The 26008-nt window shown below is 39.8% G+C and overlaps 1 protein-coding gene and 1 pseudogene across 1 annotated transcript in view; one reads left to right on the top strand and one right to left on the bottom strand.

Annotated features, from left to right (window-relative positions):
- CORIN (corin, serine peptidase) overlaps positions 1 to 26008 on the top strand; it is a 234550-nt gene that overhangs the window by 14986 nt on the left and 193556 nt on the right. The window contains exon 2 of the mRNA XM_032397831.1: positions 22570 to 22714. Within this exon, the coding sequence (XP_032253722.1) occupies positions 22570 to 22714 (145 nt within the window). The remainder of the gene's footprint in view (positions 1 to 22569; positions 22715 to 26008) is intronic.
- LOC116627878 lies at positions 5846 to 6555 on the bottom strand (annotated as a pseudogene).

Raw genomic sequence — 26008 nt, 5'->3', positions numbered from 1 at the left:
CTTTTTAAGTGGCCTTTTTAAGATCGCATTTATAAAAATTTTATTTAGTTGTGTTCCTACTTCACCTCGGGAAGATGGAATACAAGATGATAAAGACATCATTCTTTTTGTTTGTTTTGAAACAAAATCTGCCACCTTTCCCTGACAGAATCCATGAACTAGCCTCTAAATCTAAGGCCAGCGTCAAAGGTTATTTAGCAAATCCAGGGTGGATTAGGACCATGTGATGGAGGATGGCTAAGGCCTTTGGATAAGCCCCGTACATCTGAGGTGTTGTTACCTCCACTTACTGGTTTCTTTCCATGGCCCTGACTATAGTTTAAAACAACATAATAAGAAATGGAACCTGGGGCAGCCTTTCTTCAATATCTATTCTAAGACAGGCACAAATAGTCAAAACCAGAAGTTCACGTCTACTCCTGGAGAGCCGAAGCATCTCAGCTGCTTTGTAGTTTCCAAACAGCACATTTTGTTCTGCTCACCTCCAGAACTACAAAGGTTTGATCCTACCTCAGCCTCACCTGAAACCCTAGGCCAAGTTACAGCTATGTAGCTTGGGGGCAGAGGCTGCAAAGATTGTCCAAAGTCTAAGATCCTGCATGAACCCCACTTGGCACAGGTCCAGCAAAGCTTAAGGCCTCATGCCCTGGCTGCCCACGAAATAATCACCCCATGTGTATTTACCCCCAGATACTACTCCTTACTCTTCCTTGCCATTCCTGGTTTAATGTAGTAGACGTTAGGTTTTGAAAGGCTTAATAAATTATGCTTCTCCTCTTTAATTAATGTTGACATTAAGATTCTGTGTCCTTTTATATGCCAGGTAGGATGATGGTCACAATTAAGAGACATGATGTTTGATCTCAAAAATTATACCATCTCTCTTTGGAAAAAAGGTATAAACTCTCAGTGTTTACTTAAAGATATTAACTCTCAGTGTTAGTTAATGCCTATAGAATGTGGGAGAAATTTGCTAACCGAGGACTTTACCTTGCATCCAGGGCATTGAGCTGACCGTGCAGTACGTGTTCAATAGATGCCTGCTAGACAGCCCAAATGCTTCTCAACCAGAAACTGTAGTACCCTGGGGGCATTTGGAAATAATGGAGGATGCATCGTGGGTCACAATGCCTGGGCTGGGGTGGGGGGGAAAGTTACTGCTGGCATTTATTAGGTGGTGTCCAGGGATGCCAAATGTCCTGAAATATGTGTGAGAGTCCCATCAGTGAAAAATTGCCCTGCTTAAAATGTCAATTATGTTGATTTCCTTTGGCTTCCCTCCTCCCTCAACCAATACACACAAGCTTTGAGACCCAAATGCTCAAGAAATACTCTTGTTCCATCTTGGCGCAAAAGTAAAAGCTTACATATTTTTAAAAACGTAACAGTGTGACCTGACTGTGCCCTAGTTTACTCCACTCTTATGGTTGACTTGTTGTCCTTTCTACATATGTGTATTACTGTCCTGTCCCTGGGTTTTGAAGTCACTCGTGAAGTTGTGCCTCTCCTGGGAGGTAGGCTGTCAACTCCTGGAGGGCAGGGACTATGTCTTTCTCATCTTTATATTCCTGTAGCCCAGCTGTGCACAGAATAGGTGCTAAATAAGCATGAGCAGAATAAGTCAAATTAATTAGATCTTAACATGTGGCATAGACATGTTTTGTCATGGAACATAACACAGAACTTCTCTGTATTTTCCAACCAGAATGTTCATGAAATATAGCAAAACAAATGATGAATGTTAAGTTTGGAATTCATCCCTTTGCTCCAGGTATTCAGAAAGAAATTGCTGCTTCATCTAACACATAAAATCTTTACTTGTACCTTTTTTCTTTTTTTTTTTACTGCAGGATTCCTTTTAGCAGGTAGGTTCAGTAGGTTAACTGTTTTCAACATCTGTTTGTGTTTTACTTTGCATTGAAATGCCTGAAATGGATTGTTGTAGAGCATAAAATCCATTTTGTCCTGTATGCATTCCCTGATTGTTTTCAGCTGTAGGGAGTCAATATTTTAGTCCTGTACTCACTTTGCCAATCTGTTTGATTTTTTTAAAGTCACAACATTTCCACTGTCATAGGATCAGTGAGTCAATTAGGTCTTTGAGAGTTGCCCACACTCAACAGTTTTCTTAATGCTCCATGAAATTGGCTTCGTTTGACAATATGTTAGGCGTCTCTGGATTTTGCTATAGCATCCTTCGAAATACAGTAACTTATAATTGGGATGTGAAATTTAAAACATTTTAACGAATAAATGTCAAACATTTAATTTCCTGAGGGATGGATAATCCAACCCTCCTATCTTTTCCCTCTGTAGTCGTCATTGTTTCCAAAGCAATATACTGAAAAGGCTTTGAGACGCTTTAATATATGCAGAAAGATATCTGATGTTGTATCTACTTTAAAAGGAATCTTTTATTACTTGAAGATTTTTGCCTGCCACAAAATGGTAACATTGACATGTTTGAGATTAGGGGCAAAGTCATCTCACAAAAAGGACCCAGGGCCCTATTTATCTAGCTTGTCTAGATGCGGAGTTGCTTGTTGTTTTGTTCTGAGATCATCTTCTGTAACTGAACAGAAATATGAGCCTCCCACCTTGCTCTGAAGAAAATGAGGTTTATCTTAAAAGGTTTTCCTATTGCCTCTGAAGACATCTCCTCCCTGGAATAAAGATTATTATAACTTTCCTCCAGAGCCCAAATTGAGCAAACTCCACACAATGTGTTGGAGAGAAATCAGGATTCTTAGAGCTTTCCGAACTTGAAAGACACATTGTTATTCTTCTTCTTTTCTTTTGCCTTACCAATTTCATTTTATTTTTGGAATATTTGTGGTTGGCGCAAGACATTTATTTTTCACCCTTTACTTACAGATATGGAAATATGGTTGGGACTCAGTGAAGGCTTTATAAGGTCACCTAGATTTTCAGTGGTGGAGACAATATTGTACAAGTTGCTTCTGAAACATTCCAGTCTTCCCTGTCATATTTCAGGCTTTGGCTAAACAATGCTACCCTCAAAACAGAAACACTGAATTGATATGCTGCCTGGATACTGGGTTATTATTATTAGTCTCCTCAACAGGAAAAATATTTGTCGCTATTTAGTCTCTGTACTGAGCATCCATTCTGGGATGTGTGAATATGAGACTTGGGATGGGGGTACTATCTGGTGCTGCTGTTATGTTAATTTTCAAAGGAGAAAATATGAGTATGGTTGGCTTGCAGAACCATGTGTTTTGGTGTGAATGGAGTAATTTCATTTTGAGAGCGCTCATGAGTTCTTTGAACTTTGTATGCATCAATTAAATACCAGAAAATGGGATGAAAAGACTTACTGAAAACCAGATGCTTGTTCTTCATGCCTCTTGGAACATTAAAAACAAACATTACGACAAAAGACATTTGGGTTTGGCATAATTCACTGGTGGATGATTTTGGAGGCATTTTGCTTATTGGTAGAGTGGGAGCTAATATTTGGAGAATTAACAGATGTCTGGTTTGAGTGTATCTAAATCACTGATCTCTTATTCAATAAATCTTTTAATTCATATAGGGAATACTTTCATAGTTTATTGAGAACAGAGAGGAAAGCACCTAGCACTGGCAGATTTACTTCTTAAATATGGGGTAACAGTTGGCTTGTTTTTGCTCAGTGGATAGACAGTGGAAGTGGGTTGGATTAGCTCTTTCTTTAATACTGAGAAAACAATTCAGATCACATTTTGGAGTGATGGTTGTACAAGACAATGTTCCAAGCTGACTATCTAGCAGCAAGTGGAGACTTGGTGTCTGGATTTTCTTCAGGACTGTGAGTGTATTAACATGTGACAGCGTAATATCCCCACAGAGTTTAGAGGGAGCTTCTGTGTCCTGCTCAGGCCAAACCAGTCAGAGTGACCTTGTCATCCTCTGCGCCACCGAAGCAGCAGAGTCCAGAATACATTTGCGGTTCATCGGCTTCCTGCCTAGAGAACTAAGGTGCTAAGTTAGTCTCAAACCAATACATAGTTTGGGTTTGGGATGAATTTTTCTTTTGAATTGTTTTTAACATTGTAAGCAAATCTTTTTTGGTAGGACAGACGGTTATTGAATTCTGCCATAATTTTGCATAAAATCCCATCCACTGAAATGTGCGCTGTCATTTTGGTTTAAGAATGTTTTGACATTTGACTTGCTCATATCATAAACTTCAAAGTAATAAATGGAATTTTACTAAATCTACCAGATCAACATATGAATTAGAATAACCTTGGGGTAGTAATATTTGTATGTGGCTAAAATTCACAGACTGTTGATTAACTGTCCTATGTTAACTAAGTCTACATAATTTCATAATTGTATTTAAGAATATAGCCATTTTGTTACTTAAGAAGATCAATAGCATGGTATCACGTTATGAAGGTAGAATTAACTTCCACATTTCCCAAAATACTCTGTTACTCTTAAACAGTTTATATATTACCTCAAGTTTGCCTGATCTTTGGTTATAATTTAAACAAACCCTATTCGAAATAAAAATAATCAATATATCTCTCTACATCTGATGCTGTACATTAAGAAGTAGCAAGCTGATATTAGTCTCTTTATAGACAGTATCTTTGGATGAATATTACCACTTTCAGAGCTATTGTAGGTCAAGGATAGCCTGTGCTTAGCAAAACCTTGGAATGGTCAGGGAACAGGGTTTTTGTTGTTGTTGTTGTTAATTAGGTTTTTCATGAATGAAATATCAACTTGAATCTCCTTTCTATTCTGATTTTTTTGCTCTTGAAATGATGTTACTTACACTATCCTATGAGGGATGACATCCACGTCTTTGAAAACTGATCATGAGGGCCAAGACTTGCATTCTCAAGGCAAAATATTCTAAACTATAGAAACTGTAGAAGATTCCACATTTTTCAGAATTCCAAAACATTCTCTGGCAATATTTTATAAATTTAATTCTTGACAGTCTACTTATTTTCTTATGATTTTTCCATCTCTCTGAAAGGTAGAGAATAGAAAACTTATGTATTTAAAGATCCCAGGTAATTGAGGCTTTACTTAATTAGATCAAGGTTTTAAAGGTAATCTTGAAATGTGAGCTCCAGAAAGAAATTGAAAAATACTACAGACAGGCCATTTCTAAAACATATCTCTTACTGTCTGGCTGCGGTGAGGTAGTAATCCTCCGTTATGCCATATCTGGCCTGGGAGGAAGCATGGAAGCATGGAAACTCAGGAAAAGGTCTATTTCTTACCCCCAAAGGAGCAGCTATACTGAGGGATGGGTGGTTTTGCACCTCTGATGATGAGGGCCATGGGATCTGGTCCTTCATAGGACTTGGGCATCTAGATTCAGTTCTGTATGACTCAGGGGGTAAAAATTAGTCTGTTTTCACAGGGACAGAGCTGGTGAGTGGATAATGTGTTCTAAGCAGTTCTGAAAACCATAGAACTAGGCCAAATTAAAAAAAAATATGAGATCTCTGGTCTTTTTTTTTTTTTTATTATGTTATGTTAATCACCATACATTACATCATTAGTTTTTTTTTTTTAAATTAAATCATCTTTATTGCTAAAAGTTAATTGACAAATATTAAAGAGAAAAATTCACTATTAACTATTAAAGAGCTGGAAGCTTGGTATATATAATTTAGGAATTGCTACTACTCACATAACTGTTCAGCTTTATGTGAAGGTTAACAGAAGGAGGGTTCTTGCACTTAAGCTAACAATTAACATGATGTATTATTTTAAACTAGAAATTTTAAACCACTCTAAAAGAATTACATGCCTCATAGCTAATGTTATAATTGTATCATATTACTTAGGTTCAAGTTCTTCCTTCAAAGAGTCATCAGAATAACATGGACTGAAGAGACTTTCGAACACTTGCCATCTCTTGCTGCTGAGTTTCCACATAATTTTTTTTTGCAACATAGCCATTTCTTTTCTAAGTTCATTTTGTGCACCAGTAAGTAGATTATCATGATTCTTCTCCAAGTCCTCCATACTCTTTATGAACTGCTCATATAACTGTCTAATTGTTTTCAGTCTCTGGCTCTGAACAATTCTAGATTGTTGAAAAACCTTTTGTTGCTGTCAAAACATGTTAGCTAGTTTTTCTTCTTGTTCCTCAGCTTTCTGCATATCTATATCCCATTGCTGAAACAAAGTCAGAAACTGCTGAGAATATTCTTGGTTAAGCTTCTGCCTTTGCTCTTGTTGGGTTTTCCAAACATGTTCAATTTTCTGGTTACTAGTTTTGAGAGAAGCCTTTGTATACAATTCTAGTCTTTTTCTCTTGGCAAGAAGAGCCTTGTTAATGTAAGCTCCAAATCTTTCCAGCATATTTTGTACTTCACCCCCCATATCTTCAAATATTGCTGCAGAAGTCCTTTTCTTCTCATGCTTATCAATTACTGGAGTCTTCCCTTCAGTAACATCCTCCTCTGAACCACTCAGATCTTTTTTATCTTCTTTCTCAAAGTCATAGGCTCTTATAACCTGATCCTCCATTGATGGCTTCCCATATTTCCCTGTATGTTTTCTTCCAGAGGGCACCATATTTAGATGTTTTCTGACTTTTAAAAAATAAATCTGAGGCTCACGCTTGGCTAGCGTGACGCTCCTCTGAAGCAACTCATACATCATTAGTTTTTGATGTAGTGTTCCATGATTCATTGTTTGCGTATAACACCCAGTGCTCCATTCAGTACGTGCCCTCCTTAATACCCATCACCAGGCTAAACCCTCCCCCCATCTCCTCCCCTCTAGAACCCTCAGTTTGTTTCTCAGAGTCCATAGTCTCTCATGATTCGTCCCTCCCTCTGATTTCCCCCCTTCATTTTTCCCTTCCTACTACCTTCTTTTTTTTAACATATAATGTATTATTTGTTTCAGAGATACAGGTCTGTGATTCAACAGTCTTACACAATTCACAGCGCTCACTATAGCACATACCCTCCCCAATGTCTATCACCCAGCCACCCCATCCTTCCCACCCCTCCCCTGCACTCCAGTGACCCTCAGTTTGTTTCCTGTGATTAAGAATTCCTCATATCAGTGAGATCATATGATACATGTCTTTCTCTGATTGACTTATTTCGCTCAGCATAATACCCTCCAGTTCCATCCACGTCATTGCAAATGGCAAGATCTCATTCCTTTTGATGGCTGCATAATATTCCATTGTATATATATACCACTTCTTCTTTATCTATTCATCTGTCAATGGACATCTTGGCTCCTTCCATAGTTTGGCTATTGTGGACATTGCTGCTATAAACATCGGGGTGCATGTACCCCTTCAGATCACTACATTTGTATCTTTGGGGTAAATACCCAGTAGTGCAATTGCTGGGTCGTAGGGTAGCTCTATTTTCAACTTCTTGAGGAACCTCCATACTGTTTTCCAGAGTGGCTGCACCAGCTTGCATTCCCACTGACAGTGTAGGAGGGTTCCCCTTTCTCCGCATACCCGCCAACATCTGTCGTTTCCTGACTTGTTAATTTTAGCCATTCTGACTGGTGTGAGGTGGTATCTCATTGAGGTTTTGATTTGGATTTCCCTGATGCCGAGCGATGTTGAGTACTCTTTCATGTGTCTGTTGGCCATTTGGATGTCTCCTTTGGAAAAATGTTCATGTCTTCTGCCCATTTCTTGATTGGATCATTTGTTCTTTGGGTGTTGAGTTTAAGAAGTTCTTTATAGATTTTGGATACTAGCCCTTTATCTGATATGTCATTTGCAAATATCTTCTCCCATTCTGTCAGTTGTCTTTTGGTTTTGTTGACTGTTTCTTTTGCTGTGCAAAAGCTTCTTATCTTGATGAACTCCCAATAGTTCATTTTTGCCCTTGCTTCCCTTGCCTTTGGCGATGTTTCTAGGAAGAAGTTGCTGCGGCTGAGGTCGACGAGGTTGCTGCCTATGTTCTCCTTTAGGATTTTGTTGGACTCCTGTCTCACATTTAGCTCTTCCAACCATTTTTAGGCCACTTTTGTGTGTGGTGTAAGGAAATGGTCCAGTTTCATTCTTCTGCATGTGGCTGTCCAATTTTCCCAACACCATTTGTTGAAGAGACTGTCTTTTTTCCACTGGACATTCTTTCCTGCTTTGTCAAAGATTAGTTGACCATATAGTTGAGGGTCCATTTCTGGGCTCTCTATTCTGTTCCATTGATCTATGTGTCTGTTTTTGTGCCAGTACCATACTGTCTTGATGATGACAGCTTTGTAATAGAGCTGGAAGTCCGGAATTGTGATGCCGCCAGCTTTGCTTTTCTTTTTCAACATTCCTCTAGCTATTCAGGTCTTTTCTGGTTCCATACAAATTTTAGGATTATTTGTTCCATTTCTTTGAAAAAAGTGGATGGTATTTTGATAGGGATTGCATTAAATGTGTAGATTGCTCTAGGTAGCATTGACATATTCACAATATTTGTTCTTCCAATCCATGAGCATGGAACGTTTTTCCATTTCTTTGTGTCTTCCTCAATTTCTTTCATGAGTATTTTATAGTTTTCTGAGTACAGATCCTTTGCCTCTTTGGTTAGATTTATTCCTAGGTATCTTATGGTTTTGGGTGCAATTGTAAGTGGGATTGACTCCTTAATTTCTCTTTCTTCTGTCTTGTTGTTGGTGTATAGGAATGCCACTGCTTTCTGTGCATTGATTTTATATCCTGCCACTTTACTGAATTCCTGTATGAGGTCTAGCAGTTTTGGGGTGGAGTCTTTTGGGTTTTCCACATAAAGTATCATATCATCTGCAAACAGTGAGAGTTTGACTTCTTTGCCGATTCGGATGCCTTTTATTTCTTTTTGTTGTGTGATTGCTGTGGCTAGGACTTCTAGTACTATGTTGAATAGCAGTGGTGATAGTGGACATCCCTGCCATGTTCCTGACCTTAGGGGGAAAGCTCTCAGTTTTTCCCCATTGAGAATGATATTCGCTGTGGGTTTTTCATAGATGGCTTTTATGATATTGAGGTATGTACTCTCTATCCCTATACTCTGAAGAGTTTTGATCAAGAAAGGATGCTGTACTTTGTCAAATGCTTTTTTTGCATCTATTGAGAGGATCATATGGTTCTTGTTCTTTCTTTTATTAATGTATTGTATCACATTGATTGATTTGCGGATGTTGAACGAACCTCGCAGGCCAGGAATAAATCCCACTTGGTCGTGGTGAATAATCCTTTTAATGTATTGTTGGCTAGTATTTTGGTGAGAATTTTTGTATCCATGTTCATCAGGGATATTGGTCTGTAATTCTCCTTTTTGATGGGGTCTTTGTCTGATTTTGGGATCAAGGTAATGGTGGCCTCATAAAACGAGTTTGGAAGTTTTCCTTCCATTTCTATTTTTTGGAACAGTTTCAGAAGAATAGGTATTAATTCTTCTTGAAATGTTTGGTAGAATTCCCCTGGGAAGCCATCTGGCCCTGGGATCTTGTTTTTTGGGAGATTTTTGATGACTTCTTCAATTTCCTTTGTGGTCATAGGTCTGTTCAGGTTTTCTATTTCTTCCTGGTTCAGTTTTGGTAGTTGATACATCTCTAGGAATGCATCCATTTCTTCCAGATTATGTAATTTGCTGGCATATAGTTGCTCATAATATGTTCTTATAATTGTTTGTATTTCTTTGGTGTTGGTTGTGATCCCTCCTCTTTCATTCATGATTTTATTTATTTGGGTCATTTCTCTTTTCTTTTTGATAAGTCTGGCCAGGGGTTTATCAATCTTATTAATTGTTTCAAAGAACCAGCTCCTAGTTTCGTTGATCTGTTCTACTGTTCTTTTGGTTTCTATTTCATTGATTTCTGCTCTGATCTTTATTATTTCTCTTCTCCTGTTTGGTTTAGGCTTTATTTGCTGTTCTTTCTCCAGCTTCTTTAGGTGTGGGGTTAGGTTGTGTATTTGAGACCTTTCTTGTTTCTTGAGAAAGGGTTTTCCACTTAGGACTGCCTTTGCTGCATCCCAAAGATTTTGAACAGTTGTGTTTTCATTTACATTGGTGTCCATGAATTTTTAAAATTCTTCTTTAATTTCCTGGTTGACCCATTCATTCTTTAGTAGGATGCTCTTTAGCCTCCATGTATTTGAGTTCTTTCCGACTTTCCTCTTGTGATTGAGTTCTAGTTTCAAAGCATTGTGGTCTGAAAATATGCAGGGAATGATCCCAATCTTTTGGTACTGGTTGAGACCTGATTTGTGGCCTAGGATGTGATCTATTCTGGAGAATGTTCCATGGGCACTAGAGAAGAATGTGTATTCTGTTGCTTTGGGTTGGAATGTTCTGAATCTGTCTGTGTAGTACATTTGTTCCAGTGTGTCATTTAAAGTCTTTATTTCCTTGTTGATCTCTTGCTTAGATGATCTGTCCATTTCAGTGAGGGGGTGTTAAAGTCCCCCACTATTATTGTACTGTTGTTGATGTGTTTCTTTGCTTTTGTTATTAATTGGCTGCTCCCATGTTAGGGGCATAGATATTTATAATTGTTAGATCTTCTTGTTGGATAGACCCTTTAAGTATGATATAGTGTCCTTCCTCATCTCTTATTACAGTCTTTGGTTTAAAGTCTAATTTGTCTGATATAAGGATTGCCACCCCAGCTTTCTTTTGGTGTCCGTTAGCATGGTAAATGGTTTTCCACCCCCTCACTTTCAATCTGGGGGTGTCTTTGGGTCTAAAAGGAGTCTCTTGCAGACAGCATATCGATGGGTCTTGTTTTTTTAGCCAATCTGATAGCCTGTGTCTTTTGATTGGGGCATTTAGCCCATTTACATTCAAGGTAACTATTGAAAGAGATGAATTTAGTGCCATTGTATTTCCTGTAAGGTGACTGTTACTGTATATTGTCTGTGTTTCTTTCTGGTCTATGTTACTTTTAGGCTCTCTCTTTGCTTAGAGGACCCCTTTCAATATTTCTTGTAGGGCTGGTTTCGTGTTTGCAAATTCCTTTAGTTTTTGTTTGTCCTGGAAGCTTTTTATCTCTCCTTCTATTTTCAGTGACAGCCTAGCTGGATATAGTATTCTTGGCTGCATATTTTTCTCATTTAGTGCTCTGAATATATCATGCCAGTCCTTTCTGGCCTGCCAGGTCTTGTGGCTAGGTCTGTTGCCAATCTAATGTTTCTACCATCATAGGTTACAGATCTCTTGTCCCGAGCTGCTTTCAGGATTTTCTCTTTGTCTCTGAGACTCATAAGTTTTACTTATGTCGGGGTGTTGACCTAGTTTTATTGATTTTGAGAGGGGTTCTCTGTGCCTCCTGGATTTTGATGCCTGTTTCCTTCCCCAAATTGGGGAAGTTCTCTGCTATAATTTGCTCCAATATACCTTCTGCCCCTTTCTCTCTTTCTTCTTCTTCTGGGATCCCAATTATTCTAATGTTGTTTCGTCTTATGGTATCACTCATCTCTTGAATTCTGCCCTAGTGATCCAGTAGTTGTTTATCTCTTTTTTTTCTCAGCTTCTTGATTTTCCATCATTTGGTCTTCTATATCACTGATTCTCTCTTCTGCCTCATTTATCCTAGCAGTTAGAACCTCCATTTTTGATTGCACCTCATTAATAGCCTTTTCGATTTCATCTTGGTTAGATTTTCATTCTTTTATTTCTCCAGAAAGGGTTTCTCTAATATCTTCCATGCTTTCTTCAAGCCCAGCTAGTATCTTCATAATCGTCATTCTGAACTCTAGTTCCGACATCTTACTAATGTTCATATTGATTAGGTCCCTGGCAGTTGGTACTGCCTCTTGTTCTTTTTGTTGAGGTGATTTTTTCCATCTTGTCATTTTGTCCAGAGGAGAATAGATGAATGAGAGAACAAAATGCTAACAGGGTAACAACAACCCCAGAAAAATATACACTAAACAAATCAGAAGAGACCTGAAACCAGGGGAAAAGAAAGGGAAAGAAAGAAAAAAGAAAAAAAAAGAAAAAGATAAAAAACAAACAAACAGACAAACAAAGAAACAACAGAATATGATCAAATATGATCAGGCTGGTGCATAGATCAGTGCCATAAACTAGATTTTTGGCGTGTTTTGGTCTGTTAGAAGAAAGTGCCTCCCAAAATTTTAAAGAAAGCAAAACTTATATATGTACAAAAATAAGGGTTAATACGATGAAGGGATGGAATATGACTGTAAAGACTAAAATTATAAAAGATTTTATAAAAGGAATTGATAAGAAGTTGGTTGAAAAAAGAAAGAAGAGGATTTAAAATAAAAAAGGGAGAGAATGTGATCAGGCAGGAGACTAGAACAAAGCCATATACTAGAGATTCAGGGTATATTTTGGTCTGTTAGAAGAAACTGTATCCCAAAATTTTAAAGAGAGAACAACTTATATATATACCAAAAATGAGGTTAACTACTATGAAGAGATAGAATATGACTCTAAAAATGAAAAATAAAAAAGATTTTTAAAAAAAGGGATTGATAAGATGCTGGTTGAAAAAGGGAAAAAGAAAAATTCGAAAAATAAAAAAAAGAAAATTAAAAAAATTAACTTTGAAAGTCTAAAGAATCAGGGGGGAACAAAGCCATAGATTCTATGTGCAGTATTCCCCTAGCACTGGAGTTCTGCCGTTCTCATTGATCGGTAAACTTGGTCTTGGCTGGCTGTTCTCGCTGATCTTCTGGGGGAGGGGCCTGTTGCCGTGGTTCCCAAATATCTTTGACGGAGCGGAATTGCCCTGCCCTTGCCAGTCCGGGCTAAGTAATCTGCTCGGGTTTGCTCTTGGGAGCTTTGGTTCCCTGCAAGCTTTCCGTACAGCTTTGGAGGGCGAGAGTGAAAATGGCAACCTCCTAATCTCCAACCCGGAGGAGCCGAGAACTCGGGGCCCCACTCCTCAGTGATCCCGCTGAGAAAAGCAGTCACTCACTCCGGTCTCCCCGGTCTCCGGCCGCACTCCGTGCTCACCCGGCCTGTGACCGAGCGTTTCTATCTCTGGCACCCGACCCTGTGTGGAGTCTCCAAACCCAGCAGATCCCTGCGGTGCACTCCCGGGCCGCTCCTCCTGGGGGAGGAAGGGGAGTCTCCCCGGACCTGCCACTTGTTGGGTCCCTGCTGGAGGAGCAGTGGCCCGACTGAGCCGCGGATCACGGTTTATGGCAACCCCGAGCTGAGAGCCCACTCCTCGGCTCCGTCTCTGCAGCCAGCTTCCCCGCTCCGATACCTGGGAGCTCTGCCTCACTCAGGTGCCCCTGGTCTTTCTGTGACCCCAAGGGTCCTGAGACCACGCTGTCCCAGAGAGGGTTCCACCCACTGGACCGACGTCCCTCAGTGGAGCCGACTTCTAAAAGTTCCAATTTTGTGCTCCTCGGCTCTATCACTTGCCAGAAGCGGCTGACGGAAGCCCCCTCCCCCACCGTCCATCCTCCCGAATATCGCCTCGGATTCATTTCTCCGCATGTCCTACCTTCCAGAAAGTGGTCACTTTTCTGTTCAGAGAGTTGCTGCTATTCTTTTCTTCGATCTCCTGTTGAGTTCGTAGGTGTTCAGAATGGTTTGATCCCTATCTAGCTGAATTCCTGGGACTAGATGAAATTCAGGTCTCCTACTCCTCCGCCATCTTAACGTGTAATTTCGAGATCTCTGGTCTTTCTACTGAGTTTCAGAGAAAGGAATTGAGTGACTCAGTATTGCTTTGGATTTTGCCTTTTTTGCCAATGACCTTGAATTATTTTTATGAAATTATTCACAAAGAACCTCATACTTCTCATCTTAAATGGGTATGGTAATAGAAACCACCTCGTAGAGCTGTTTTGAGAATTAAGAGCTATTTTCTATGCAAAATGCTGAGAGGAGTGCCTGGCCCACAGCAAATGTTCAATGGGTTTTTTTGCTTTATTGTTACTATTTCTGTTATTATTATGACTGTAGTAATTATTCCAACATGGGGCAGCATTTTAGTCCCTGTGTTTCTAAGACTCTTCTGACAGTGGGAGGGCATATTTAGGTGAGTTTATTGATTCATTATTTTTTAAAGATTTTTTAATTTATTTTTTGACAGAGAAAGAAACAGATGGAGAGGGAACACAAGCAGGGGGAGTGGGAGAGGGAGAAGCAGGCTTACCGCTGAGCAGGGAGCCTGATGTGGGGTTCGATCCCAGGATCCTGGGATCATGACCTGAGCTGAAGGCAGACGCTTAACGACTGAGCCATTTTTTTTTTTTTTTAAGATTTTATTTATTTATTTGACAGAGACATAGCGAGAGAAGGAACACAAGCAGGGGGAGTAGGAGAGGGAGAAACAGGCTTCCTGCCGAGCAGGAAGCCTGATGTGGGGCTTGATCCCAGGACTCTGGGACCATGACCCGAGCTGAAGACAGACGCTTAACGACTGAGCCACCCAGGTGCCCCTGATTCATTATTTTTAAAAAAGATTTATTTATTTATTTTGGAGAGAGAGAGAGCGCGCACGAGGGAGCAAGAGAGAGCCCGAGCATCAGTGGGGGAGGGGCAGTGGGAGAGGGAGAAAGAATCTCAAGCCGACTCCCCACTAAGCACAGAGCCAGACACCGAACTCCATCCCGGTGATCCAGACCACATGATCACAACCTGAGCCGAAATCAAGAGTCTGACGCTCAACTGACTGAGCCACTCAGCTGCCCTGATTTCATTATTTTAATACTTTTATGGAGTGCCTAGTAGAGTCAAGGCCCTTTTTGAGTACTAGGGCTACAATGGCGAGCAAAAGCCAGCATGGTCCCTGACTTCATGGAGCCTACCGTATAGCAGGAGTAACCAATGTAATCTAATAATCACACACATACAAGTAAATTGCAACTGGGATAAAAAGCAGAATGATGAGAATCAATCACAAGTCATGAGTTGATGTAGGAAGAGTGAGTCTTGAGTGACACAGGCTGGTTGAGAGCTGGAGGGAGGCCATTCTAGGCAGAGTGCTTGTGAGGATCTGAATGAGCAGCAGAAGGTGGCAGAAGTGTAGAGGGTGAGGCCATGAGTGGTGTGCAGTGAGCTGAGCATAGGCAGGGCAGACCTAGAAGGGTCTCCAGATCCTGCTTTGGAAAGCAGCATCAGCATCAGCGGGGAGCTGCTAAGGAATGCACAGTCTCAGGCTCTACCCCAGACCTACTGGCTCAGCCTCTTCCTATGTGTTTCACGTGTACATTGATGTCTGAGAAACATTGCCTTATATGCCATATTAAGGAAGCTCGTCTTTGTCTCTGAAGTTTCTGGAGGGTTTTAAGCAGAGCCACAATGTGGAGATTGGAAGGGGACAAGTGAGGATTTGGGGAAACCAGGGAGGAGATTGCTGAAGTCTGTAGCAATGTGGGGTTTCTGATGGGATTACGAGATGAACTTGTCCAATGATTGCCTGCATTTTAACCTTATTTTTTATTGCTTTCTCCCTATTAACTCCCAATGAAAACATTTTGGCTACTACACTGTATTAAGAAATTTTTAATTGAAAACTGAAAAGCTATAATTTACTAAGTTGTAAAATTTTTCTTTGGAATTTGTCCTTGTTGAAGACATATAAAAGGCACTGAGCTTCTGAATAACAGGAGATAATCTGCTGTGGTCACACTGAGTTGCTGTTTTTCTGGTCAAAGGCAAACAAACTTGACAGTTATATTATTTATTATGAAAAGCCTTTTAATGGTTTTTATCTCCCTCCCATCAAAATTAAGTATATTAAAAATCCCAAACATTTCTTGGGAAATTTTTTTGAGCTTTGATTGTGAATAATTTATTCAATTGAGAATGCATATATTTATTCTGATCCTACTATGTACTAGGCACCAGTTAGTTGCCTAGGGGATAAAAATAATTTTCTGGGCACATGATGTAAGGATTTGTTGAATGAACTGAACATGTATCTTTACCTCCTGAGATTATAGTTTAGTAGTTTTCGTATGTATGTACATGACCATGATCCAAAGTAGAAAGTAATAAATGCATAGGTCAGTTGAAATTGCTTCAGCTGCAAGTGATAGAATGTTTAGATTAACAGCGATTTATCAAGAATTTATTCCTTTCTCATGTGAATGTAATCTGGGAAATAAGCAGTTCAGGGCTGATAGAGAAGATTCACAAATCCATCAGGGAGTCATGTTCCCTCTTTCTTGCTATTCAGCCACCTTCTGCATATAGTTTTTACCTCAGAGTCTAAAATGGTTGCTTGAGAGGCATCTAGGTGGCTCAGTCAGTTGAGTGTCTGACTCTTGATTTTGGCTCAGGTCATGATCTCAGGGTCGTGAGATCAAGCCCTGCGTCGGGCTCTGCGCTCAGCTGGGAGTCTGCTTGTGAATTCTTTCTCCCTCTGCCCCTCCCCCTGCTTGCACGCTCCCTCTCTATCTCTCTCTCTCAAGTAAATATATCTTAAAAAAAAAAAAAAATGGTTGCTTGAGCTCTAGCCATTACACTTGTATTCCCACAAGCAGGAAAGAGGAAGGATAATACCCCTCTCTTCGAGGATACTTCCTGGAAGTCACATTTACCACTTCTAGTTTCATCTCATGAGCAAGAACTCCCACATGGCCTCACATAGCTGCAAGAGAGGCTGGGAAATGTTGTCTTTATTCTAAGTTGCCGTTAAATATTGGCCCAACCAAATTTTAGGATTCTGTTTCTAAGATCAAAGGAAAAGAATAGATGCTAGCAGCCGATCAGTCTCTGCCACCAACCAGAAATTCAGATGAGGCAGAGGGAGATTACTTGTGTCTAGATGATCAAGGGAGGCTTTCTGAATGGGGTTAAATATGAATTACTTCTCTAAGGATTTGGACTTAGTCAGGTAGATGTGGGAATATAGTCTAGAATTATGATTTCCAAACTGTGAGCTGAGGTAACCCAAAACTGCAGTGATGCACAGAGGGTCTGCTAGTTATTTTTAATTTTTGAGAGGAATCCAGTGATACTCAACATTTGTTGGTTACCAAATGAAATACTAGGTTGAGGTAGTTCAGTGTCAACATTAGATTGCACTGTATTCCTTTTGATGTTGTCCTATTTTCATAAGGCTGGGTTCTTGGTGGTGGTTGTGTAAAAAGTTGTACCATGGAAAAATCCATGTGGAACAAGCAATGAATGGCGGTGATTCCCAATCTGATTCTAAGGTTTGAAGTATTGTGCACTGCCCAATAGATGCACACATAACATTAGTAAGTAATTGTCATTACTTAAGACTAACATAAAAATTCTGTTGTATTTTTTCAAATGTCTACTAAAGTTTTTAGGATACAAATTCTGATAAAATAATTGGACCAAGAGACTTAATAAGTGGAATTGTTAGGCATTTCTTTTGGTTTAGGCCACTGAAAAAAATTACATGGACACATAGTGCCCTGAACCAAGAATGTCTGGGAATCTCTGATTTAGGGGGTTAATTAAGTAACAAAGCCACTTTGTTTCATGTTCTTAACAAAGATGTTATTTAAAAAATTTTGTCTGTAATCAAATCCACTAAAATTTATTTTTTTCTTTTTAAAGATTTTATTTATTTGACAGAGACACAGCGAGAGAGGGAACACAAGCAGGGGGAGTGGGAGAGGGAGAAGCAGGCTTCCCGCTGAGCAGGGAGCCCGATGTGGGGCTCGATCCCAGGACCCCGGGATCATGACCTGAGCCGAAGGCAGATGCTTAATGACTGAGCCACCCAGGCGCTCCTAAAATTTACTTCTTAAATCACAAAATTTTCTAGCTGACTTCAAAGCTTGTAATAGGAACTGTGAGTATGGATTTGTACTAATAGTCCTAGTAAAAGCTGATTTTATTAATTTTAGTATATTTTTTCTGAAAGGGAAATATTTTTACTTTTTTCCCAAATACAGTGCTCGCTTCGGCAGAACATATACTTTTTTACCAAATACATTTTCAATTTCATGATTTAGGAATGGACTTTGTAAGGCATTTCCAGTTTACAAAGAAGTAGTGATTTGCATAATAATGCACAGAGCAATTTTTGTTTAGGCAATTTAATTCATTTATTTATTCAACAGGTATGAATCCACTTCTGATTGTGTTCAGGTGCGACTCTAGATGCCAGGTGTACACTGATGAGCAAAGGGAGGTATTTTCATTTAAAGAGAGAGTCACAACTGAGTTAAAATTATTTATGGTATGATTACAGAAGCAGGTATCTCTTTGTTCTAGAGCAGTTTTTGCCATTTGCAGCTGTGGAAGTATTCCCAAGACTCTACTGTGTGTTAGTAAAGTCAAATGCTGCAGGAGGGCAGAACAGGATAAAGGCTAATATACCCGAAATAACGGCTATGGTCTCTGTGACCTTTGAAATCTTAATAAAATGGACTTGAAATTCCATACACCCCTGCGAAAGTCCAAAGCCCTCCCCAGATCTCTGCCAAGCCACTGGGTACATGCTTCTCATGATCATCTCTGGTTCCAGGCTCTGAATCTTCTGAATTAGTTCAGTTTGGGGATCATTTTTCATGTTGCCTTTTCTCTTCATCCATTAATATACAGCCTCTTTCTCACCATGGCTAGAGGGTAGAGAACAAATTAGGGAGTGCAAGACTGGATATAGGTAAACCATTCCAGGTGAGATATGATGGTAGTTTTTATTAGAATGTAGGATCTAGGAGGCTGGAGATTTTCACTCTGCCTAGTCATACACCCCAAGTGCCCAAACAAGTGCTCAGTTACTTTTTCCTGAGATAGGGAACTCTGAAAAAAATACCAGACATGGAGATAAAAATTATTTATTTGGTTTCAGGCATGTTAGGTTTGAGGTATTTTTGTAACATCCACTGAGGAAATGTCAAATGGCCAGTTGGATACAAAAGTCTGGAGCTCAGGGGAACGATCTAGGCTTGCTATGTAAAGATGTAAGTCACGTGTGTAGGCCTGGCAATCGATGCAATTTGTGTGGGTGATATTGCATGGAGAGTATGAATGTGAGAAAAGAACTTACAGAAAGAGAAGGAATGACCAGACAGGGAAGAGAAAGAAGTCAAGGGAAGAAAGTGCTTGAAGCAGATGAGAGTGGCTGAGAATTCTATCTCTCACATGATACAGGGATGTCATTACAGTGATGACTGAAAAATGTCTTTGGATATGGCAACATGGAGGTCGTTGGTGACCATAGCAAAAGCTCTTTTGGTGCAGTGACAGAAGTGGGTCCCAAATCATACAAGAGTAAACAGTAAGTGAGGAAATTTGGACATTAAATATTAACAACTCCCAGGGCATTTTGGATGAGAGAGATAGGACAGTGGCTGAAGTGTGATATAGGCTTGAGGATGGTTAAAAAAATAACTGGAGAGACCTAAACATGATAAAAAGCTGATGGCAGTGAGAGAAAGAGAGAGGGAGAGAGTTTGGATATATGATTTAATGGAGAATTAAGATGTAAAATTACTGAGAAGGGAGAAGGAGATGGAGTCTGTCACAAAAGTGGGAGGATTAGTCTTAAATACGAAGAGCCTTCAATAGCTTCTGTGTTTGAACAGGAGAGAAGGGTCTATAAATGATCAGGTGTGTAGGTTTAGATTTAGGTAGATGAGGCAATTCTCATTTGATTGTTTTTTATTCTCTCTGTAAGATGGAAATTGAAGTGGGCCGTTTTCTGAGAGTGAGGGCCCAATGGGAGAAGGTAGTTGGAGGAGAATGGAGAAGGCTTTACATCAGCAACTGGGTAGTCCTGTTGGGTGGCTTTTTACAGGCACTTGCAACTCTCCAGGTGTAGATACAGAGAGAGCAGGTTGTTGGATTCATCTGGTGTTGGCTTTTACATGATGCAGGGGAAGAATATCCAGAGGGGTAGGCAGGTTCAGGGCATTAGCAAGAGTATTGTTTCATTAATGGTCCAAAGAGTCTGAAGAAGATATGTAGGGAATTGAAAAAAGGAGAGAGCTGATAGACTGGGAGACGATAGAGGTACCCATGGACAGCAGGTCAGAATTATGTCTGCTTCAAGTTCTCTACAATGTTTTACCTGATCCTCCAGCAAGAAATTGTATTCCTATCTTTTGAATTCCTATGGCACTTCAGCTGTAAGTCTGATGGTGCTTATCATTTGCTACCTTGACATATATTATTTGTGGACATATCTCTCCTACAAGACTGAACTTTTGAGGGACAGTTGGTCTGAAATCATTGTTATATCTGTCCCTGTGCTTATTATAATAGTACATGTTCAATAACTAATTGTTGAGTAAATGAAATAAGTAAGTAGATTCTCTGTTGGGTTATAGTCCCACACTTGCTTATCTCCAAGTCTGAAAGGGCACCACCCACCCAATGCTAGTGTTGTAATCAATGTACTATTGCAGATCTTATATTAAATTGTGTCAGTGTGTTGTTTTGCAAACTTTACCTGGCTTCCCCAGGTAAAATTTGAAACTGACCTCCATATATAGAGGGCAAGAAGGTACTAAAGAAAGAGGCAGACCACTTCAGATTGGTAGATGGCAGGTTTAATAAGCAAGGGAACTTACTATGAGGTTTGCTTGGGCAGACAAGATGAGTAGTTTTCCACACCTGCCAGCCAGAATCATAAAAGTTTATATAGAGGCTTTAACTGGGTTCAGTCATGTGTTTTGTCCAGATGGTCTCAACAGCACATTGCTCTCTCAAGGCTGCATTCTTGAAAATGGCTCAGGCTGTGGGAACAGTGGTACATTTCAAGGACAGGGGAGGGGGTGAGGGGTCTCTGATTGCCTGAGTCCAGCTCACAGGTCAGTGGGTGGTCATATCCTTTTCGTGGTCTCCTCTAACACAGTGCCATGTCTTCTTGCAGATCAAATTGTAAATTAACTCTGAATGATCTCACTTTGGCTGGTAGATTAAACCAGGTGCAGAGGCAATGGGTCAGTAAAGACATTAACCTAGGAGATCAAGCCATTCTCAAGCTAACATCATATGTTCTTTCAAATAATATGTCTCATTGGGTATTCTTAAAATTACAGAGGATATCATTATATCACAGTGTATGTAGTGAACACTGCTTGCAATATGTATTAGTGAACAAGAATTGATTCTGATGTAGGGGCAATAAAGCAGAAATGGAGTATCATATATGCCTTGCAATTCAGAAGAACCTACCAAAGTTGCCTTTTTATCCATGGGAAATTATCAAGTACTTGTTATATGCTATAAATGATCAAATAGAGGACCATTCTGTTGGAACAACTTCTTGTTATGATAAAGCTCTGCCTCAAAGGTCATTCATTTTTCAAAATTAGACATGTATTATAGGGGAAGAACCAACAAAACCTGAATAATGCATGGCATGGGGGGGGATGATGGAGAAGTGAAGAGTCTTGGGGTTATTGGAGAAGTAGAGTGTCTGTTAGCACAAAGATGGAAATCAGGAGAAGAACTAGTTTGACGGTAGGGATAGAGAAAGAGACTAGTTTGATTTTGGACATGTTGAGAAGAGATGCTGCTAAGCACTAGGCATTGGAAATATATGATGTAACTTGAAAGGATGTTTGGGACTCAAGAGAGATTCAGGAGTTAGTTATGCAGAGGTTACAGTTCAAGCCCTGAAACTGTCACAGGAAAAAATGCAAGGAGAGTCAGAAGTCTAAAAGAAAACCATGAGAAATACCTTCATATGGGACTGGAAGAGTTGCTCATGGAGTGGGACTCAAATCACTTTTAAAAATGATTTTATTTATTTGAGAGAGAGCGAGAGAGCACAAGGGTGGAGGGAGAGGGGGAAGCAGAGGGAGAGGGAGAGGCAGACTCCCCACTGAGCAGGGAGCCTGACATGGGGCTTGAACTCAGGACCCCAGGATCATGACCTGAGCCGAAGGCAGACACTTAACTGACTGAGCCACCCAGGCACCCCACAAATCACTTTTAATTTCATCTCAGATTCCTGTTGAAAAAGTCACTGCCCTAAGCTAGCCATTTGTAATAAATGAATTTCTGGCAAGAGACCAAACTAAAAATTAAAGTATTTAATTTAAATTAGCAAAATGTAAAGTATTTGAAGATAAGAACTTTTATCTGAACCCTCATGATTGCATCTCCTAATCCTCTCACAGATGGATAGGCTATATTGGCATCGTGGAAGGTATCCTGAGGGGTTGTCAGTGTCCTGGTCGACCAGGACAGGCTCTTTTTCAGTGTTCAACTTCATTTAACCTTGCTGAATGGCTGAAAATTAATTTTATCCAGATTCATGCAGATTTGGGCTAGGACTGGTGAGACAAACAGCAGTGAAGTCTGGGTAATGTCCTGTCTATGCCTACTCACCAATATGTTACCACTGTACTAGGCAGTCTTTGCTTATAGCTCTGGGCCATGGTAATTTGTAGCTCTTTGGAATACCACCAAATTGGCAAATATGTCAAAAAAATCAAGGTGGAATCCCATTAAAAGTTCACGTACTCCTAAAAAAGTTTTCAGAAATAGTTGATTTTCTCTGCCCTGAATGTGGTTGTACAGTTATTTGTTCATTTATTGGCATGATTCAGTGACTAAGTTCAGTTTCATGCCCTGAAGGACGTGCACCAGAATCTCTCAGGAGTGCTGTTGTTCTGAACGGACAGCTGTACTCTAAAATTCCATACTGTGTATTGAGTTGCTTTGTAATATAAAAACCATGTTTCCCATCTCCCTTTTACTTTAGGTCTTGGGAGCTGTTGACAATACCATGGGTGATGGCTGCTCTCAGAAGCTGGCAACTGCTAATATTCTCCGCTTCCTATTGCTGGTCTTGATTCCATGTATCTGTGCACTCATTGTCCTGCTGGTGATCCTGCTTTCCTTTGTTGGTGAGTGACGCCGCTATGAAAGAAAAATGAAGTCAAAATTAAAATGAGCCTAACAGTGATTTCCATTTAGTACTTACTTAACCTAAAGCATCAACTTGACAAGAGGGTTATCTGTTGACTATCTCACGCAGATCTGAAGTTTCAGCCACCAAAATCATTCTGCTAGTTATTCCTGTTAATAGAAAGTGATGAAGTAATTGATGCAAAGCATTTAAGGTGTGATTACCAGGTACCAGGCACTTTGAAAGTCCCTGAGCACTTAGGGATGGTTAAATTAGTCTGTCTTCCATAGGAACTCATGGTTGAGAGGAAGAGATGATTATTACACAAGGCAACACATGTTGATGATGGAGGCATATGCAAGGTACTTTGGGGAAGTCAAAGAAGGCTTCATGAGGCATTAACATTTTAACCTTTGGAATAGTTCGTAGAAATTCAGGTAAGAAGGCAATAGCACATGGGTTTGGCAGAGAAAACAGTAAGTGCCAAAGTATGACCCTGTGATAGATGGAGATAGACTTAGGATATTGGGTGGAATTTTGGCAGTGGGAGGAAATGCAGCTAGATTGATAAAATCCAAATGACACAGGATCTTGCATGCTGCCCTAGGAAATTGGGCTTCAGTGCTTAGGTTATTGGTTCTCAAACTCTATTCCACGGAACCAAGGTTCAGGGGAGGAGTTTCAAGGTTTACACAAATGCTTGTTTTGACTTTCAATTTTAAAAAAATAAATCTTAAACACATACTTAAACTAAATATTACATACCAAGTTTTAACCAAGCAGAGACCAGCAACCAAATAATTCATGCATACAGATTAATTCATTTGTATTTGGATCTTGCTATCTTTTTAAATAAACACTATGTTAAAAGGTGAGCTATTGGGGGAGGTAATCCAAAATATTACCTTTGGTAGCTACCTATTGCTACGAATTAGGATTTTTTTGATCACATGCAGGCAAATGAAATAGGGAAATAAATAGCAAGATGATTCTGATCAAATTGCTTACCAACAATTTTGAATTTTTTTATTTCACCAAAACTACCTATCATTTTTCTCAATGTTTGGTTTTTAATAAGTCACACGTTTACAATTTATATAGTAAATTAATCCTAATAAAATATAGCTTGTATCTATTTGTAGATATTAGGATCTTATATAATATTTATTTGAAAATGGTATTTATCTGCTACAACAATGCTTGAAAACCACTGCTAGGGATGGTAGTTTACCATTGGAGGATCTTTCCAAGCGGGGAGAAATTTGATCATATTTGCATTTGCAAAAGACGGTAGATGCTCTGCAGAGGACTGGAGACAGAAAGGGAGGAGGCTTTTTTGAGGCTCTGGCTGTGGCCTAAATAAAAGGTGATAAGGGCTTGAATTAAGGCATTTGGTGCATTAAAATGAACACAGATCAGGACTGATTGGATTTTGGTGTGAAGGAAAAGAGGGGTCAATGCTGACTGCTGGATTTTTGGCTTAGGAAATCAGGGTGATTTTGGTGCCATCTGTTAATGCGGGAAGTAAAGGTGGAGGAGTAGGATGCACGTAGATGGAGGGCAGGTTGGAAGTTCAGTTTGGACATGTTAACTTAGACATACTTGGGGGACAACAAAATACAGTGGCATCATAGTTTAAGTGCATTTATCTTGAGCAAATTCAACAGTGCAGGTAGGACCGAGAAATGAATGTCGGAATATAAGAACGTGTTGCTTTTCTAAGGAAATTTCAAGGGAAATTGTGGCTATATATGATTTTTGACTTATGTGCTCACTTTAGAACCCAACCCCCACCGCACTGTTACTGACCTGAAGCTAGAAGTATCCAGAAGCGAAGCTGAGAAGGGGGTCCTGACTATGAAGGTGGGAGTCTCACTGGCAGTTGAAGGAGTAGAAGTAGGTGAACTGTAAAGAGAAAGTGTGCTGATGAAAAGCTGAGGGCAAAAGCCCTGGAGTATTTAAGGGGGAAGATAAAGAAAGAGGAGGAAGCAAGAGATACAGGAAGAATGGTCAGACAAGAAGGAAAAGAACCTGGAAATGCTGGGTTTCACAGACACCAAGAGATGAGAGACACTTCAGAGGTTGATAAGTAAGAAGAAGACAGAGAGGGGCGCCTGGGTGGCTCAGTCAGTTAAGTGCCTTCGCCTCAGGTCATGATCCTGGGGTCCTGGGATGGAGTCCTGTGTCGGGATCCCTGCTCAGTGGGGAGTCTGCTTCTCCCTCTCCGTGCCCCCCCCCCCCCCCCCCCCGTGCACATGCTCTTTCTCTCTCTCTCAAATAAGTAAGTAAGATCTTAAAAAAAAAAAAAAAAGACAGAGCAAGTGGCTCAGCCCAGGAGCCTTCAGGTTTTCTGTTGGAGTTTTAGTCGACCTGCCCCCAAGTGGGACCAACTGTGGCCTGCTCTCAGGGTAGAAGCAGGACAAAACTGAAGCTCATCTTTGCCACCTTTTCCTTCCAAGACTCTGCACTCCTCCAGAGTTGGCCTGCTTTCATTTCCTTTCTAGTGCCTTCAAGTACTTTTTTGTGTGGTTTGTCCAGATTTATAGTTGTTATCTCTTTGAGGGTCTGTCTGGTAGAAGCTCAGTCATATCACTGTCATTTTTAAGTCTAATTCTGGTAATAATGTATTCAGAGGCTCACACACATTGAAGATTATTTCCTTTCATTCTCAGGGTAGAATGCTAATAGAAGTTTTAAACACATTTTTAAGTATCTCAGTGCTTAGAGGCCTCTCAACAGAGAGAAGCTATTAAGGCAGTGCTTTATTTAGGTTAAATCTGTTTATTTATTTATTGGATCCTATTTTTATAGCTTTATTGAAATATAATTCACATATTTGCTTAAAGCATATAATTGAATAATTTTTAGTATATTCACAGGTAAGTGTAACCATCACTACAATCAATTTTAGAACATTTTTACCACTTTCAGAAGAAACTATACTTTTCACTGTCAGTCTCCTGTCTTTCCATCCTCCTCCTGCCCCAGACCTAAGGAACCACTAAACTATGTAATGTCCCTATAGATTTCCCTATTCTGGACATTTCATATGAGCATACATGATTTTTGTAACTGGCTTTTTTCATTTGGCATAATATTTTCAAGGTTTATCTATGTTGCATTGTGTTTCAGTACTTCATTCCTTCTTACGGCCAAATTATACTCCATTGTGTGGATTTACCACATTTTCTTTGTCCATTTACCAATTTTAGTTGTTTCCATCTTTTGGCTATTATGAATAATGTTGCTCTGAATATTCATGTACAAGTTTTGGTGTGAACATATGTTTTCA

The sequence above is a fragment of the Phoca vitulina genome, unplaced genomic scaffold, assembly GCF_004348235.1.
Source record: "Phoca vitulina isolate PV1807 unplaced genomic scaffold, GSC_HSeal_1.0 scaffold3, whole genome shotgun sequence".
NCBI classification, from domain to species: Eukaryota; Metazoa; Chordata; class Mammalia; order Carnivora; family Phocidae; genus Phoca; species Phoca vitulina.
The sequence above is the reverse complement of the archived record's forward strand: the minus strand, read 5'-3'. Positions and strand labels throughout refer to the sequence as shown.